The sequence below is a fragment of the Ranitomeya imitator genome, chromosome 1 (assembly GCF_032444005.1).
Source record: "Ranitomeya imitator isolate aRanImi1 chromosome 1, aRanImi1.pri, whole genome shotgun sequence".
NCBI classification, from domain to species: Eukaryota; Metazoa; Chordata; class Amphibia; order Anura; family Dendrobatidae; genus Ranitomeya; species Ranitomeya imitator.
Genome location: NC_091282.1, coordinates 1183223176 through 1183242723, shown reverse-complemented (window position 1 = coordinate 1183242723; position 19548 = coordinate 1183223176). Strand labels below are relative to the sequence as shown.

The following is a 19548-nucleotide window of genomic DNA, read 5'->3' as shown; positions in this document are numbered from 1 at the left end:
ACATAACACCTCATTTGCATATGAATTAGGCTACGTTCACATTAGCGTTCCGCTAATGTGCGTCGCTGTTGCGTCGGCGACGCAGCGGCGACGCGCCCCTATGTTTAACATGGGGGACGCGTGCGTTTTTTTGTTGCGTTTTCCGACACGTGCGTCGTTTCCGATGCAAGCGTCGGACGCAAGAAAATGCAACAAGTTGCATTTTTCTTGCGTCCGATTTTCGTCAAAAAACGACGCACGCGTCGCAAAACGCAGCATTTTTGCGTGCGTTTGCGCGCGTTTTTTTGTGCGTCGTGCGTTGCGTCGCCGACGCAGCGGCGCGCAACGTTAATGTGAACGTAGCCTTAAAATGCTCATTTTTAGGCAATTGCAGCAACAGATAGAAGATATAAAGGTGTTGATAAATTTACATTTCAAAGACATGTCCATATATTCAGTTTGGAGGGGGGTTAATCTTACTGATTCCTTTTTTAATGTAATAAAATATGTGAGTTTTGTACTATGTATTTAATGTTTAGTTCTGGAGGAAACCTCATACTGTGGGTATGTATACTGACTATATATATATCTGATCACAGCTCCTGTGTTCTTCATGTCTTCCAGGTTAATAGAGCTTCTCCCGTATGTAAAAATAAACAGCTATTGGGGTATTGTAAGTAAGTGCCTGGCCTACAGTAAAGCTGCGGCAGATCCCTTCGTCTACTCGCTTCTCCGTCAGCAATATAAGAAGGTTCTGCTCAACATCATCAACAGGATACTGAAGCGAGAACTATATCCCTCATCTGGATACAACAGCTCGCTGGACACTGAAAATGACTATTGTTTGCACAGGGCCAGCTAAGGAGGACATCCTAGAAGCCTACACTACCAAGCCAGCGCTCAGCAAAGTGTCAGCTCTTGGTTTCTTTTAAAGATGTGACATCGGATATAAGGACACCGGACATGAAATGCAAGTTGATCGAGTGTCATTATAGTTGTGAAAGGGCCGAAATGTACAGACACAAAGCAAACAGCTCTTCTTCTGCCCCCCCCCATGATAATACTCCTTGTCTTGTGTCTATCCAGTGTTTTTATAGGGTCAAGGTTGGGAAGACCCAAAAGATGAGCAAGACAGTACTCAATAATGCTATATAAGTGAGCTGATCGAAATCTCCATCCACATCAACGTCCTCATTTACTGGCATAAATGGAAGCAAATATGTGTATGTATATGCATATATATGAGGCTCCATGCATAGATAGCTATGGAACTATGAATTACCAAAATATTGTGTTAAGTGCAGTACCAGGGGCCTTGAACACTGAAAGGGGTTGACCGGGCTAAAGACAGACTTGGTCAAAGGCTCAAATTCTGAGAAAAAAGCAAAATTTCCTATACACATTGCTACGGATCCATTACTGTTTGCTCTTTGGTCTGTGATGGAACCAGAAGTGATGACATCACCATTTCCCAGTGGCACAAGAGCTGGGACGTGTGATTGGCTGCAGCGGTCCTCTATGACAGGGGAACGGTGACGTCATTCCTTCCCGTGCAGACCATAGAGCAGCGTCCACTTTATCCATCCAGTTAACAGCAGGTGAGTGAGTACGACAGATTTTGCTATTTTTACAGAAGCCTCCGGTCAGGATTGTATTTAGCCTGGACAACGACTTTAAAGTCTGTAACTTCAAGAACTGATAAACAAAGAAGTAAACGGTTAAAATGGAAACTTTCATTGGCACACTTCGTGCTTCCTAAATTTCTATTTTGCATGTACAGTACAGCTATTTGCCCGCTTACTCATGGTACCAGTCGGCTAGAAGTTCAGTCTTGGAGACAAGTACTTTCCTGGTTTTGTGACGACATTTGCATTTTACGTCTAAAATTTCGGATCTTTTCTTTCCAAAAGAGGGGCATTCGAGAAATTAGCACGGTCTAATATTAATCCATATGATATTATTGAAGATGATAATGATGATGATGGTAATGATGATGATAATGGCGCTTGTGGTCCATCGGTTAAAAACACTTAGCTATATTTAGGTTCTTCTGTCCCGATACCTCAGGATGGGGAGGCTGGGACAATCGAATATTGATAGAAATATGCTGTAGCTCAATGACTTTTTGTACAATAGTCTTTAGTCAAGTGATCCAAACTGATTTAGAAATCTTACAATGGGAATGGAGAAACATCTTCATGAGAGATGAGAACATTGATTCACAGGACACTAGTTCAGTGGCCAGGTCAGTATTCCATGACTCGTAGACTGGAGCCTTGGGAGCCACTTCCTACCTGACAACATTATACGACTCCTATTTTGATTAGCTGGCTTGGCGCATCATCATTGGTGTGAGGTGACATAACATTATGCCTGGCCGACTAATCAAAAAAGGAGGTGGACAAGTCAGTAGGTAGGAGGTGGTTCCTAAGGCTCCCATATGGTAGACCTTGAATACTAACCTCGACGCTGCACCAGGGTTTTTCAAATTTATTTGCTTATTATTTTCTCAAAGGAACTGGCCAACATCTATAAGATCTAGATCTGAGCCCAAAGAAGGACTTGAAGTCCAAGCGTTGCACATAAAATGGACAATTCTATTGGTGTGCCTTAGCAGTATTTGATAGGTTGAGGCTAAAGATGACACAGTAAAGAAAAGTTATCAACATAATGGAAAGAGAATGTGGATCAATTAGATCAGATTCAGATTTAATTTTTAATGTCTTTTAGAAGAAGGTGGTCCATGTCTCCTTTTCACTTATGTTGAATAAAGGGTTTATCCAACTCACACTTTTCCATGTCAAGACGTAAGCAGAGTCGATGCCGACATATCTACTGATAACTTCAATGAAGTGTGCGCAATCGGCAAGTTTGGCGAATCTGGATAGGATAGGTGCCCAATATATGCCAATTGAGGTCTTGTACAGGCAGGTATCGGTAGATGTGACATCACCGTCCCTGGTCACCTCCCAAAATAGAAGAGAATTGAACTGGGTTAGCATCCTATTGTCTGCTATATTAATGCTAACAAACCCAAAGGGATTGATTAATCCTTGTTTATGTTGAGTTTACCGTAGTATAAAAATAAAGCATAGCCACTACCGATCCTCCACTGTGTCCTCCCTAAAAATGTCCAGGTCTCTCTATCGCTCTCCTTACATATAGTCAGTCCTGTTAAAACGGCCATGTGACCGCTGCAGGTAATTTCTCATCGTGTTGATGCCTGCCCCTACCAGAAGAAGATGGAAGAGTAGGAGGGGTAGCGGATCAGTAGACAAGCTTGCTTGCGTTCTTACTTGTAGATTATGCTGAAACCGTTTAAAGCATAAGAAAAATTGGTGGAAACCCCTTTCAAATAGAATTTCTAAAATGTATTATTTATTAATATGAATATAGAAATTGATTTGAGTGCACATGAATTGTGGAGAGAAATGTCTAGAATGAAAATAAAAAGTACCTGTTTTTTTGGGGTTCCATATAATTTCTCGTAAAATAATACATTATTATATGTGCTCCAGCTTTTAGCTTTCTGGCCGTTGGGGAAATACAATTCCCCAAATGCCCAGTTGGAGGATTCTAGGATATACTTAGAGCAGTCGTTTTGCAAAAATTGGAGAAGTGCTGGTTGTTAGAGCACTAATTTATATAAATAGGTTTGTTATATGATATTTTTAGGCTACAGGTATTTCGGCACATATTCATCTCAGTTGTGAGACTAGGCTTCTATTTGATAATTGGATGCCTTCTCATCTCTTAAATATTTCTACATGATTTTTTTGCACTTTAGCAGACAACTATTGCAATGTTAGTCAAGGATAACTCTACCCTAAGCTAACCATTTTATTTGAGTTCTGCCCTAAAGTCAGCCGGGTTGAGTTTCAATACGAAAAATGGCCTATGGAAAAATTGGGGCAGTTTCTTGCAGAGAGTAGCCGAGTTTCTTGCCAGTCTCACAGTCTTCTTAACACGCTGTCATTGCATTCACACATCTATGTACAAAATGTCTTCTATCATCATCACTTGATAAAATATGCAGAGAAATGAAATATTCCTTCAAGAAACTTGATTGCCTACTCTTGAGGAGCAATTTGGAAACTAGATTCATTATGTTTTATATAATCATAACTACATCATTATTATATGCGAATGTCCATGTACAGTCAGGCTGCAGGCAAAATGTATTTTTTAATTAAAATATTTTATAACGAACTGATCACAACTATGTTAGTATGATGGAAATTGATGTCCTCCAAAATAGATGTTATTCAAAATAGAAATTACACACTGTATACAAGACCACCCCTTCTCCATCTGTCATGTACCCATCCACTACTTCACCTCTCTTAAGTACAAGACCACTCCTTTTTCACCTCTTATATTCAAGACCACTCCTTTTTCACCTCTTATATACAAGACCACTCCTTTTCCAGTTCTTTTATGTAGCCGACTGCTCCTCCAGCTCTCTTATGTAACAGACTACCTTTCTCCAGCTTTCTAATTTAATAGACCTCTCATTCTTAAGCTTTCTTATGTAACAGACCACTCCTTTTCCACCTCTCTTATGTTCAAGACCACTCCTTCTCCACCTCTCTTATATTCAAGACCACTCCTTCTCCACCTCTCTTATATTCAAGACCACTCCTTCTCCACCTCTCTTATATTTAAGACCACTCCTTCTCCACCTCTCTTATATTCAAGACCACTCCTTCTCCACCTCTCTTATATTCAAGACCACACCTTCTCCACTTCTCTTATATTCAAGACCACTCCTTCTCCACCTCTCTTATATTCAAGACCACTCCTTCTCCACCTCTCTTATATTCAAGACCACTCCTTCTCCACCTCTCTTATATTCAAGACCACTCCTTCTCCACCTCTCTAATATTCAAGACCACTCCTTCTCCACCTCTCTAATATTCAAGACCACTCCTTCTCCACTTCTCTTATATTCAAGACCACTCCTTCTCCACTTCTCTTATATTCAAGACCACTCCTTCTCCACCTCTCTTATAGTCAAACCCACTCCTTCTCCACTTCTCTTATATTCAAGACCACTCCTTCTCCACCTCTCTTATAGTCAAAACCACTCCTTTTCCAGCTCTTTTATGTAACCAATCTCTCCTCCAGCTCTCTTTGTTAGAGACTACCCTTCTTTAGCTTTCTAATTTAATAGACCTCTCATTCTCCAGCTCTCTTACGTAACATACCTCACCTTTTCCTGCTCTCTTATGAACCAGACCACTCCTTCTCTTCCTTTATTATGTAGAAGGTCATTCTTTCTCCAGGCCTCTTATATAACAGACCACTACTTCTCCAGCTCTCTTATGTTACCCACCACTCATTCTACATCTCTCTCATGTAATATACATCTCTTCCTGCTCTCTTATTTAACAGGCCATGCTTTCTCCCTCTCTCTTATGTAACAGGCCACTCATTCTCCTTATCTCTTATCCAATAGACATCTCCTTTCTCTAGGTCCCTTATATAACAGACCACTCCTTCTCCAGCTCTCATGCAACAGATCATTCTTTCTCCAGCTCTCTTATGTAACAGACCACTCCTTTTCTAACTCTTTAAAGGTATAAGACCACTCCTTCTCCATCACTATTATATAACAGACCACTCTTTCTCAATGTCTATTATGTACAAGACCACTACTTCTCCAGCTCTTTATGAACCAGACCTCTCCTTCTCCACCCCTTTTATGTAACAGACCATTTCTTCTCGACCTTTCTTTGTAACCGACATCAACTTCTCCAACTCCCTGATGTACCAGTCCAATCCTCCTCCACCTCTCTTATGTACTAGAATGGTGCTTTTCAACTCCAGTCTTCAAGTACACCACACAGGTAATGTTTTCAGTATATCTTTAATTTTGCACAGGTGTTGCAATTGTAGTCAAGTCCTCAAGTAATCAAGTATTCAAGTATTGCCACAGGTGGTTAATCTATGACCTACCCTCAAATAATGACCTATAAGTGTACTCAAGGACTGGGATTGTAAAGCCTTGTATGAGATCATGCCTTCTGCATCTATCTTATGTGTCAGGCCACTACCTTTTCAGCTTTCTAATGTAAAGGATTGATCCTTCTCCACGCATAGGTTGGCCAGTTTGCCTCTACTCCAACTGTTATATGTGTGTCTAACCACTTTTTCCTTAATTATCCTATAGTCAAAACCTTATATTCTCTTTTCCACCTTTGCTCTCTATCTATACCATTTCTTTTTTACTTAATTTCAGTCTGAGTCTACCACATCTGTCCTATGTTCTACACCAGTCATTTTTAACTTCCATTTATGATTTAAAGATATTGCTCAGAAAGAACACCAATAGCAATATCTGATGTACTAACAATATTCTTGTCATCTGATCACCCATACTAGAAAATCTAAAAAAAATAACATGTTACGGATATACAACAAGTTGCGTAGTGAAGTGCAGTCTATAGAAGATGTTCGTAAGGTGACAAGCCAACTTGGATAAACTGAATTTGTAATCCACTCGAAAGAGGTTCAATGTAGATAAATATAAAGTTATACACCTGGGTACCAATAATGAGGGTATCATTGGTTCTAGTGGGAGTGAAACTAGGAGAGTCACTTGTAGAGAAGGATCTGGATAAACTTGTTTATCACAAACTAAATAACATCATTTAATGTCAATCGGTGACTTTTAAAGCCATCAGGATATTGTCAAATATTAATTGAGGCATGAACTAGAGGGACTGGGAACATAATATTACCACCTTAAAAAGTGTTAGTGCGACTTCATCTGGAATATTCAGTCAGTTCTGGGCACCAGGTCATAGAAAGGATGACCTGGAGATAGAAAAAGTACAAAGAAGAGCCACAAAACTCATAGGGGGCATGGAGGATCTTAGTTATTACATTTATTTAGCAATGAGAAGAGATCAATAAGGGGGAACATGATTAACTTGTACAAGTACGTAAATGGCCCATCCAAAAAGTATGATGTGAAATCTCTAAAGACTAGAGGGCATTCCCTCCTTCCGGAGAAAAAACAGGTTCAATCTCCAGAGGAGACCAGGCTTTTTTCGAACAGCCAAACTCTGAGAACTAACAATGGTTTAAAGATTAAAACAAATTTAGATGCTTTTTTAGAAGTATAAATGTATAAAATTGTTGTTCTGAATATTGATCAAATGGATCTATTTTCAGGATTTGGAGGGAACATTTATTCTTTAAGGGCAGATTGGTTCGATCATTGTAACTATACCTTTTCCTTTATTCTCTCCATCCCTCAATTAAATTTAAAGGACATGTGTCAACCTAACTATAGTAATATTTTAGGATTCGAACTTAGACCTTAGTAGACCACCTTAAACTTCCAGTAATTTTCAGAACACCCTAAAAATCAAATCCAGAGGGATTGTTGAAGAGCTAAAGCTCGCCTCATCTTTTCCTCTGCAGATTATACGAATGGCCAAGAGGTTGGCAAAAATTTCATGAAACCGTCCCTTCAATTCCTCAAATTAACTACTGGTTATCATTGTGGAGCCGAAGGTTAATTTTTTCACCCTTCCTCTACTGTATCTAGTATCTGTTTTCTGTAGCAGATAATGAACCATTCTTATTTATTCTTCACACGGATCAATAGCACAGCGGGCTGCTCTATTTGACCCACTCTCGATATAAGTTTTTTTTTTCCTTTTTTATCATCTATACTTGTCTTTAGTTGAAAATAAAAGCAAGAAATCTAAATTTTCATAACTATTTAAAAACAAAAACCTTTCATAATTCCAAAAGTTTTAATTCTGGAAGTAATCCAGAGTTCAACTTCTTGGCGATCTTCTGCTGATCTTCTATGTTGTCTTGTATATTATATATTATAAATAATGATAAATGTTTCTTAGAAAATAATATATATATTTTTTTGCCAATCACTCTAGTAGATAGGCTGCATAATACCGCGTACGCGTTCTTGGGTTCATTGTGCAGCTTATTTTTATCGAGTAACTGTAGATCTAGAGAAATCAGGTATCTCAGGCTTTCCACATCATTCTTACATCATGGCTTTCTATATATTTAGACTCCAAAGAAGTGTAATTATTCACAACGATCCAGTTTAACTGAATGTATCGTCACTTCATTTTGTTGTATTTTAGTAACATATTTGTACTTTTTTCCTTGGATTTTTGTGTATATTGTTCCTTAGAGAAATTTTGTACTGTATAGCAAATATTTATTGTACATATTGTATCTCTTACTTTGCACTAACTAGTAGAAGAATCTCGTTATCTTTGGAACTGTGTTTCAGAATGATATAGAAAATTGCTTAAAGGGAGTTTTAAAGAAAAATAAAAACATGTTAATGACTGATTCTTAAGAAATGGCCTTAGGTTAAAAGGATGAAAGTTGGTCCAATTTCTGTGCATATCCTGTATTATCAGCAGAACAAAGACTACAACAAAGTACAATCTGACATCTGGAAATAAGGTCCTAGCTAAAGACCTATTATCAATAATGCCTTAAAGCAATTCCTTAATATAGATGTAAAGATGGAGCTTTATTTTAAAGTGAACCTGCTCCGTACAGACTGTCGTAAGATGAAGATGAAAAAGTAAGGGATCATTTACATTGCCTGATGGTGGCCATTATAACCTCCAATTGTCGTAGAAGCCAATCGGTGGTTGTCTAATCCACACTACCCATGCGCACAGAACAATCGGTAATAGATCGTTCTGTGCACATAGGCTGTCATTGTTTTCGGCACCACTTGTGCTGTTTGCACTTGAACTTTTGGATATACCGTATTGATTAGAACAATGATTTTTCTCATTGCTTAAAAATCATTTCGCCCTACGAACGAACATTTTGGTCGTTGGTTGTGTGGCCTGTTTACGCTAGCCGATTATCAGAAAATTAGGATCTCTAGGACCAATCAGCCATGATAATTGGCTAGTGTAAATGCATCCGAAGTCCTGCTGAAGTTGGGTATCCACAGACAGAATGACCATTGTCCGATGTGTTGGGATACTTGTTACCTTTTTGTGTTAAATCTCCAGAAGGCATTGTCCAAAATTCTAAGGACATGGCTTTTCCCTCATAAACTGTACCGCAGTTGTCCATACGTTGGGTCTGATCGATATTGCAACTCACAAACTCATTTCCCATTTATAATGTATTTATCTGTCAGAAATTTGGTGCAGGTGCATGGAGCGGGCTCAGGAGCTGAGGATGCTGCAGACATGGCAGCTCAGATCACTGTTATTTAACCACTTAACCTCTGGCAGCAGCATTTAAGAGGCGCAATTATGGTACGACATCTATTACCCCCCCTTCACAAGTAGGACCTTCACAAGGTCCTCGATGGAATGGTGGCTGGGCTCACCATCTTAGTCCTCCTGCGAATCTGAGCAACAGGCTGACCTTCGTAGCAGATCCTGATGTTATTACACAGTACAAGCAATTAAACGATCTTTATAAAAAAAAAAAAAAATGAATTTACATAATTAATGTTACAAAAATACAAAAGTTTGAATCACTCCTTCTTTTTCCCACTCAAAAATAAAGAAATAAAAAAGGAAAAATAAGCAAAAAAAAAAAATTGAATATTTTGCACATTCAGTATTACCACAGCTATTAAAAATCTGATGTTTCGAAATACAAAATTATTTCACCCATTCAGTAAACCCTTTAAAGAAAAAATGCATCCAAATGACAGAATTGATGTTTAGTTGCTGCACCTGCCCAGGAAAATTCATTGCTAAATTATCAAAATGTCATAAGTATTCCAAAATTGTATAAAAAATTAAAGCTTTGCATGCAAAAAAAAACCACAGCTCCATCAACAAAAAATGGCCTGAAGAGGCTGTTTTCCTTTTTTTTGTTTTTTCTTACCTTCTTTAAAGAAACATAACATTTTACTTTTCCATCCACATATCAGTAAGGCGGCTTGCTTTTGGTAATTTTGAATCACATCACTCATGTGGTGCACTAGAAAGTGGAAAAAAAAATTCTATTGTGTAGAAATTGCAAAAAAAAGGTGCAATTCCACAATTTTTGTTTTTTTTATTTGCATGATCCCTATGCAGTAAACTGACCTGGCAGTATGACTCTCCAGGTCAGCACGAGTTCAGAAATACCAAGCATGTATACTATTTCTATTACTTAAGTGGTAATTTTTTTCAAAGTTGTAAAATAATAATGTTTTTGTCGCCATTTTCCGAAATCCGTAATATTTTAATGTCAGGATACGGGGCTGGCTGATGGTTTGATTTTTGCACCATGAACTGTTTCTAGTCGTACTATTTTGGGGTAGATAAGATGTTTTCGCCTCTTATTGTACAGGGTGGGCCATTTGTATGGATACACCTAAATAAAATGGGAATGGTTGGTGATATCAGCTTCCTGTTTGTGGCGCATTAGTATATGGGAGGGGGAAAACATTTAAAGATGGGTGGTGACCATGGCGGCCATTTTGAACTTGGCCATTTTGATCCAACTTTATTTTTTCCATTTTTCCTTTTTGAGAATTTTACAAGAAAAACAATGGTGTGCTTGGTTTTAACGTTACTTTATTCCTTCGTGAGTTTTTACAAGTTTCCCTTTGTTTACAGCCATTGGCATGTTGCTGAGGTTAACACGTGAGGAGCGGATAGAAATTGTGTGAACGCAGTACCTGGGTCATTGCAGCAGATTTGAATGCAAAACACCCAAGAAAACTGTCACCATTGCCGTGTTATTTAGGTGTATCCATATAAATATGAGATCAAGAGAAGAGAAAATATGCGGCACTCACCCCAAGTTAGCAGTGGAAATCGTGACCTGTCGATCTGGACCCGTCGAAGCACTTAGTGTGCGAAACGGCCGTCGTCCATACTCCAATACCGCACCCTCCTATATACCTGATGTCCTGACGGATGTACTCCATATACTTTCTCCAATAAAGTTCACGATTTCCACTGCTAACTTGGGGTGAGTGCCGCATATTTTCTCTTCTCGTGATCTCATATGGACTCCTGTTACACATTTTGTATGCAGAGCACCATAACCCCTAGCATTTGTGACGCCTGACAGTCGTTTGTTCGCCATCAGTCCTGCTTACTGGGAATCGTATTGCTCTAGTGCCGTTCTTTTCTTTATACTCGTTGTGGTATCCATATAAATGGCCCACCCAAAAAAGTTTGCCTCATCACTGAACATAATGTTCTGTGTACACTGAGGGTCCTGTTCCAATTTTTGCATTGCCCATGGTCATCCTTGTTGAGATGCTGCAGCAGCTGGATTTTGTAAGGGTTCCATTTGTGAGTAGCTAATGTCCTCCGCAGGGATGTTCGACTGATGCCAGATCGGTGCGCTGACTCTTGTTAAATGCCGCTGTCAGATATTGACATGGGATGGGACGGTGTTGCAATACGACACACAACTTATGGACACGTGCGCCACCATTTTTGGAAGAAACCAGCTATGTCTTTCTAATTCTAGACACAACTTTAATTTTGAGACCAGTTTCGTACATGAGCTTGGTCTTCATGGAAGAAGAGTCTCCGAGTCTCTCCGGCACTGATGTCGGATATTGATATGCAGTGGATATTTCCAATGACAAAACTGCAGAGGCAGCCATATTGGGGGCTTAACAACAATCAGTAGAATATCTCATGTTGGTGGCTCTAAGCCAACAGGACTTGTCTCAGTGATGTCATTGATTCCTAGTGATCAGATTGGCTACAATCTTATGAATGCCGGTAGAGTCCATTTTAAATGGCGGCCTATCCAGTATATAGGAGGCAGGAAACTTTACAGGCAACTAATGAAAAAAAAAAGGATATATTACGACCAGATGTAATGAGGTTTATTTTTTTAATGAAATGTGCGATAACCGGTGATACTTTTATGACGACGGTACATATTCTAGGATATTCTAGGAGCTGCAGTGGCGGCAGAGAACGTCTCTTCTGGAGGAGGCATACTACACGTAAGTGTGTATTAGACCGGAGCGTTTTGTGCCAAAAAGAGTTTTGATAATCCGTTATCACAGAAAACCTGCAATCTGGTGAAGTGAGGTAATTTGTTACGTCAATTGTAGGAATTTATTCTTTTTGAGATAATGTAACTGAATTTTTTTTGTGATGCAGATTGTCCTATAATTTCTGTAATGAAATAAAAAAAACATATTTATCAGAGTATATATTTTGCGTTTTGTGTGTTTGTGTGTTTAACTGATATGAGACAAATTATGTTTTAAGTTCCTCTTAAAGGGGTTGTTTATTCTTATAGAAATAGGTAATGTCTTCCCTTTTCCAACAAAAGGTGTATTGGGGTCACATGCCATGCATTAATTTTCCAATATTTCATAATAGCATTCAATTTTTCTCTCATGGTTCATAAAGATCTTATGTAAATCTATCATTTTCAATGACGGAATTTTGATTTGCAATTCTTAAACCTCATGGTTATTTCTTTAAAGGGAACCTGTCAGCAGGTTTTTACTGAGCAGCATGATGTAGAAGCATAGACACTAATTCCAGCGATGTGTCACTTACTTGCCTGGGTGCAGCAGTTGTGATAGAATCAAAGTTTTCTCTGCTGCAGATCTAGCAGAGCTCTGAAAGCTGAGCCTTTTATAACCCTGCCCACAACACTGATTGGCAGCTTTGTGTGTACGCTATGCATGGACAAAAAGCTGCCAATCAGTAATAGTACATCCGATGGCACTATCCCCCACTTTGATGCTCTGACAAACTCTGACAGGGGCATTTAACAAGCGCTTCCGGGCATCCATCTAGAAATGCGTGCACCGGTGACCCCATCACATGATCGAGGGTCATCGGTGCGTCGGCATGGCAACCAGATGTCTCCTCTATGGTTGTTGATGATGGATTGCTGTGAGCACCACCCTGTGGTCGGCGCTCATAGCAAGTCTGCAATACAGCTACATAGAGGCGATCTGAGCATCGCCTCTATGTAGCAGAGCAGATCAAATTGTGGCCGCTTCTAGCCTCCTACGTAGGTTATTAAAGCATGCTAAAAGTAAAGAAAAAATATTTTTAAAAATTTGAAAAAAATAAAAAAATGATATAAAAGTTGAAATCACCCCCCTTTCGCCCCATTCAAACATACACATATTTGGTGTCGCTGGGAACAGAATCTCCCGATCTATCAATATAAAAAGCATTAACCAGATTGCTAAACGGCATAGCGAGAAAAAAAGGCAAAACGCCACAATTAAGTTTTTTTTTTTCCGCCACAACATTGCATTAAAATGCAATAACAGGCGATCAAAAGATCATATCTGCACAGAAATGGTATCATTAAAAACATCAACTCGGCACACAAAAAGTAAGCCCTCACCCGACCCCAGATCACGTAAAATGGAGACACTACGGGTATCGGAAAATTGTGCAATATTTGGGTTTTTGTTAGAAAAGTTTGGAAAATTTTTTCACTACTTAGATAGGAAAGAACCTAGACATGTTTGGTGTCTATGAACTCATAATGACCTGGAGAATCATAGTGTCAGGTCAGTTTTAGTATTTATTGAACCTAGCAAAAAATCCAAACAAAAAACAAGTGTGGGATTGCACTTTTTTTGCAATTTCATTGCACTTGGAATTTTTTTTTCCTGTATTCTAGTACACGTCATGGTAAAACCAATGGTGTCGTTCAAAAGTACAACTCATCTTGCAAAAAATAAGCCCTCGCATGGCCAAATTGACGGAAAAATAAAAAAAGTTATGGCTCTGGGAAGGAGGGGAGCGAAAAACGAAAACGCAAAACCGAAAAAAGCTTCGAGGGTTAAGGAGTTAAAGAAGTTTTCTGTGACCTATGGTCAGGTCTGTATTTTTACCTCTAGTATGTTAGAAAAAAACACCTTTGCATGTAATAACAGTAGTATTTAACAGTTAGAAGCATCTAATAATGGTCGATGTGTTTCTAGCTTATTTTTCTTTTGCAGTTTTCTGGTCTGGCACTTCATCTAAATAGCCTAGCCAAGTTCGGGTGGCAAGATGTCGCATTACACCCGGCAGCCAACAATACATTACTTGTTTGAATAGCAGAATTCTAAGTTCCAAAGATCATAACTAATTTTCTACAATTTTTGCCGCAACTCCTCATTTTGGCTAATACAGTCAGATAGAAAAGTGCTTGTTCTGTTTGGATGACTCCTAATTAAAATGGAAACAACTAAGATCAGGTCTCATCCGAGAGCATCGGTCAATCTGATGAGAGTGTGAGCATAGTCCGATCCGATTCTCTCAGATGAGAAGAAGGAGACGAAAATTTCTCCATCTTCTCCATTCCGTCAGTCCATGAAAATCTGACTGCACTCGGATATCATCCAAGTGCAATCTGATCGTTTTCATAGACTCATTGATTTGCGTGGCCAAGTATGATCCGAATATCTGATAAAACTCGGGCATGCAGTGAATTCTTCCTCGGATCGTCTCTGTCCAAGGAAAAAGTCAGAAAATGTGCGCGGCCCCATAGAATAACATTGGCCTGAGTGCGATGTTTTTTTGGATCACCCTCGGACTGATAATACGGTCGTCTTCTCAAGGCCGAATGGAGAATAATCCCTCTAAAAAATTATTTAAAATTTGTTCTAATTAATTATCTTTATATTTTATAATAAATTCTGAATATTTCTAATCGCCACCTTTCCTGCCAACTCCAGAACTGTCTCATATTTTGAAACACGTTTTAAGCTGTTTTGTGCCTCTAAATCCTTTGTGGCTGCTCAAGTCCAAGCTGTGCTGTAACATGTATAATGCATGCGATGTCTGGCCTCGGTCCTAATAACCTTACTCCCAGCCGCTTGCCAGCACATCTATTGTTCCCTGAGCTTAGCATAGATGCGCTAAGTGGTTCTCTGTGAGAGCGATCAGCAGGAGACAGGACCTTCTGTCTTCTCTGCAGTTGGAAGAGACATGCAGTACTTTTAGGTTAAAGCCTAGCTTATAATGAACTAATAGACATATCCTGCCAGTACTGCAAGATTGGCTGCCATGCCATACATAAAGGTCTGTCAAAGCTGGGGAAACTACAGAAAAAGGCAAATTTCCAAGGGATGAATACACACACTGACAATTCCAGAATATTTATTCGGTTACCAAATGTTACCAAATGGGCTGGTATGGAGGGTCTGTCTACAGGTAGAAATTGCACCTCGGTTTCATGTAAGACAAAACCAGTATTATGAATGGCATATCATAGACCCTGAGACAGATTTTACAATGGCAACGCGGAGCTTTATGGAGCACCTGTCACAGTTCCACCCCTCGGTGTGTCTGGGATGCAGTTACTGACAGCTCAGCCATCTAATTCGGTACAGGGGTGTGCTGAAGCTGTTAGTAATTTGATTGACAGCTTGTCCATCCAATCTGGTACAGGGGCATGTTGTGCTGTCAGTGTGTTGATTGACAGCTCAACTACCCAATCTGAGACTGCGAGGCGTTGGCTGTCTCCAAGTGTTCATTATCCCAGGTGATTACCATGCTACTTAACTGAGCTACTTCTCCCAGACCACTGCCAGATGTACATTCAGCTTGTGAGGTTTGTTCTCCTGTGCCTTGAGTTTTGTAAGCTTGATCTTTTGATGCCTTGGACTTCGTTCTGACCATCCGACTGTTAAACCCCTTCTTCTCTGATCCGTTATCCTCCTGGTATTCTGACCTCAGAACGTTACCTGACCACGCTTTTGCCTCTTCCTTCTGTTTATGATGTACCCTCCTGGCTTCTGACCTTGGACTCCTTGATCATTCTGACTCACGGCTCGGCAGTGAGAAGTGACTATTGTCACAGCACCATTATGTTTAACCCTTTATCAGGCGCACCTCTGACACTCCCAAATTCAGGCGCAGTGCCCCTGACAGGCACAAGTTATGCCACCACCTATAATATCTAATTATCTCAATTTCATGACTCTAAAAGTAATAATCATGGATGCATTAAAAGAGAGTACACAAAATCAGATGGCAAAAAAAATGGAACAACCATAAACATATTAAAGGGACACTGTCACCTGAATTTGGAGGGAACAATCTTCAGCCATGGAGGCGGGGTTTTGGGGTTTTTGATTCACCCTTTCCTTACCCGCTGGCTGCATGCTCGCTGCAATATTGGATTGAAGTTCATTCTCTGTCCTCCGTAGTACACACCTGCGCTGTGCAAGATTGCCTTGTGCAGGCATGTACTACGGAGGACAGAGAATGAACTTAAATCCAATATTGCAGCCAGCATGCAGCCAGCGGGTAAGGAAAGGGTGAATCAAAAACCCCAAAACCCCGCCTCCATGGCTGAAGATTGTTCCCTCCAAATTCAGGTGACAGTGTCCCTTTAAAACAAAAAGTACCACATTTCTCACCTACCGCTAAATAGCTTCCAGTTTTCATGACAAATATTACTAAACATTAAAATTAGGAAAAAACCTTAATGGTAATGCAGTTAGACGCTACATGTTCAGCAGAAGAAACACAGTTATACTTCGAGAAGCAAGGCAGATCATTCTTCCATGGTACAGCCAGATTGCATTGTGACATTTTTTGCATTCTGGCACCGGTTTCAAAGGTGCAGGTGGTGCATCTACGGCTTTTGGGAGGTGGGAGAGGTGGTGATTTTCTCGATCATCTTTGGGATGAAATCTTTTAAGCCCGACATGCAAGCTAGAGAGGATTCCACTCGTTTTCAGACTTCTTTGGCATAGCTCTCTACTCACCAGTTCATTGGCCAATGTTTTCAGGTAAATTCTTCTACTCATTGGTTCCAGTTGATTGCTGAGGTAAATCACTTGTGAATTGATACCACCACATTCAACATCACAAAAAAGATGACCATTGACCATTGAGCAGCGCTTGTTGATCGCCCCCCAAGGGCCGTGGGGTACTCAGTACCGGGTCCTTTGGTTCACAGGGTGATGTCACGGTGGCTGACCCGGTCCATGGCCCTGGGACGTCAATGTAAAAGTGAAAGGTCTTTAAGGGGAATGTTTGTGACGCCACCTGTGGTATTCGGTCAGGGTGACCGACGCTGCTTTAAAGGGTTCGCTGGGGTGATGTTATGGCAGCTAGATTGTATACCTTCCCACAGGTGAAGTATGTCCCTAGGGCTTCCCGGTGTATAGATGGTGGTATGGTGAGAGGGGCAGAGAAGAACGAGGACACAAGATTGCAGTCTCTTTACCTTTACTGAAGACTCCAGCATCCACAGTCCAGGGTACCAGATCACAGAGCAGGCAGAGTCCGGCCGGTTTGGAGGCAAGTCCAGAGTCCCCTTGTCTAGGTGGAAATCAGTAGCCTTCCCTTAAACTGCGGTGGTGTAGTCCCTTACTGCCTAAGGCATCACATAAGGGTCTCACAGATGTGGTGTTTTGTTCTCTCTGTACCCCATATAGGATAGGACAAAACCTGTATGACTGGTGACTTGAGCCTGTTTATAGGGTCTCTTAGATAATCCGGATCTGTAGGTGTCACCGTGCCTCCTGAGTGTAGGTGCGGACAGGTAACCTGCAATTAGCTGTCCTGCCGGTATCTGAAATAAGGCGTAGAGATCCTTACTTCCTCGGTGTTCTGGCTACTGGGATGTTGCGCCTCAGAAGGAGGCAGCCTGAGCGGGGCTGGTCCCCTTCTGGTATCTGTTGTGAATTCTGTGGCAGAGCTCCCTCCTGTGGTCACAAGTGGTACTTCGGCTGATTCTGTCTATGAGCTTCCGTTGGTGGATGTGAGTAGTACTGCGGCTTCTGAGTTTCCTTCCTCAGGTGAAGTGGTGAAGTCGTTAGGTGCTGCTCTATTTAACTCCACCTAGTGCTTTGCTCCTGGCCTCCAGTCAATGTTCTAGTATTGGTCTTGCTTCCTCCTGGATCGTTCCTGTGGCCTGTCTGCTCTGCATAAGCTAAGTTTTGCTTGTGTTATTTTTGTTTGCTATTTTTTCTGTCCAGCTTGCTTTATTGGTTTTTCTTGCTTGCTGGAAGCTCTGGGACGCAGAGGGAGCACCTCCGTACCGTTAGTCGGTGCAGATGGTCTTTTTGCCCCCTCTGCATGGTTATTTGTAGGGTTTTGTGTTGACCGCAAAGCAATCTTTCCTATCCTCGGTCTGTTCAGCAAGTCGGGCCTCACTTTGCTAAATCTATTTCATCTCTGCGTTTGTATTTTCATCTCTACTCATAGTCATTATATGTGGGGGGCTGCCTTTTCCTTTGGGGTATCTCTCTGAGGCAAGGTAGGCTTATTTTTCTATCTTCAGGGCTAGCTAGTTTCTCAGGCTGTGCTCGAGGCGCATAGGTCTGGTCAGGAGCGCTCCACGGCTACCTCTAGTGTGGTTGGATAGGATTAGGGATTGCGGTCAGCAGAGTTCCCACGTCTCAGAGCTCGTCCTATGTTTTTTGGTAATTGTCAGGTCACTTTGTGTGCTCTGAACTTCAATGTCCATTGTGGTTCTGAATTACCTGTTCATAACAGTACTGGAGGCCCAAAGTACTAATGCTTCTCAATAGAGGGAAAAAAGAAGTTCTGAGAACATTTTTTTTTCTTTGCACTGTGTTTTGCCTTTTTTTTCCCCTAGACATTTGGGTGGTTCAGGACACAGGTGAAGTGATGGACATTAAAGGTCTGTCTTCATGTGTGGATCATCTCACTGCAAGAGTACAAAATATTCAAGACTTTGTGGTTCAGAATTCTATGTTAGAACCAAGAATTCCTATTCCTGATTTGTTTTCTGGAGATAGAGCTAAATTTCTGAGTTTCAAAAATAATTGTAAACTGTTTCTGGCTTTGAAACCTCGCTCCTCTGGTGACCCAGTTCAACAAGTTAGGATTATTATTTCTTTATTGCGTGGCGACCCTCAAGACTGGGCATTTTTCCTTGCGCCAGGAGATCCTGCATTATGTAATATTGATGCGTTTTTCCTGGCGCTCTGATTGCTGTACGATGAACCTAATTCGGTGGATCAGGCAGAGAAAAATTTGCTGGCTCTGTGTCAGGGACAGGATGAGATAGAGATTTATTGTCAGAAGTTTAGAAAGTGGTCCGTGCTCACTCAATGGAATGAAGGTGCGCTGGCAGCTATTTTCAGAAAGGGTCTCTCTGAAGCCCTTAAGGATGTCATGGTGGGATTTCCTATGCCTGCTGGTCTGAATGAGTCTATGTCTTTGGCCATTCAGATCGGTCGACGCTTGCGTGAGCGTAAATCTGTGCACCATTTGGCGGTATTATCCAAGCATAAACCTGAGCCTATGCAGTGCGATAGGACTTTGACCAGAGTTGAACGGCAAAAACACAGACGTCAGAATGGGCTGTGTTTCTACTGTGGTGATTCCACTCATGCTATCTCCGATTGTCCTAAGCGCACTAAGCGGTTCGCTAGGTCTGCCACCATTGGTACGGTACAGTCAAAATTTCTTTTGTCCGTTACTTTGATCTGCTCTTTGTCATCTTATTCTGTCATGGCATTTGTGGATTCAGGCGCTGCCCTGAATTTGATGGACTTGGAGTATGCTAGGCGTTGTGGGTTTTTCTTGGAGCCCTTGCAGTGTCCTATTCCATTGAGAGGAATTGATGCTACGCCTTTGGCCAAGAATAAGCCTCAGTACTGGACCCAGCTGACCATGTGCA

The 19548-nt window shown here is 40.8% G+C and overlaps 1 protein-coding gene across 1 annotated transcript in view; it reads left to right on the top strand.

Moving 5' to 3' along the window:
- The window catches only part of GPR78 (G protein-coupled receptor 78), a 103721-nt gene extending 91591 nt beyond the window's left edge, over window positions 1-12130 (top strand). Inside the window, exon 3 of the mRNA XM_069744761.1 lies at window positions 604-12130. Within this exon, the coding sequence (XP_069600862.1) occupies window positions 604-841 (238 nt within the window). The 3' untranslated portion in view covers window positions 842-12130. The remainder of the gene's footprint in view (window positions 1-603) is intronic.
- The last annotated feature ends 7418 nt before the right edge of the window (window positions 12131-19548 follow it).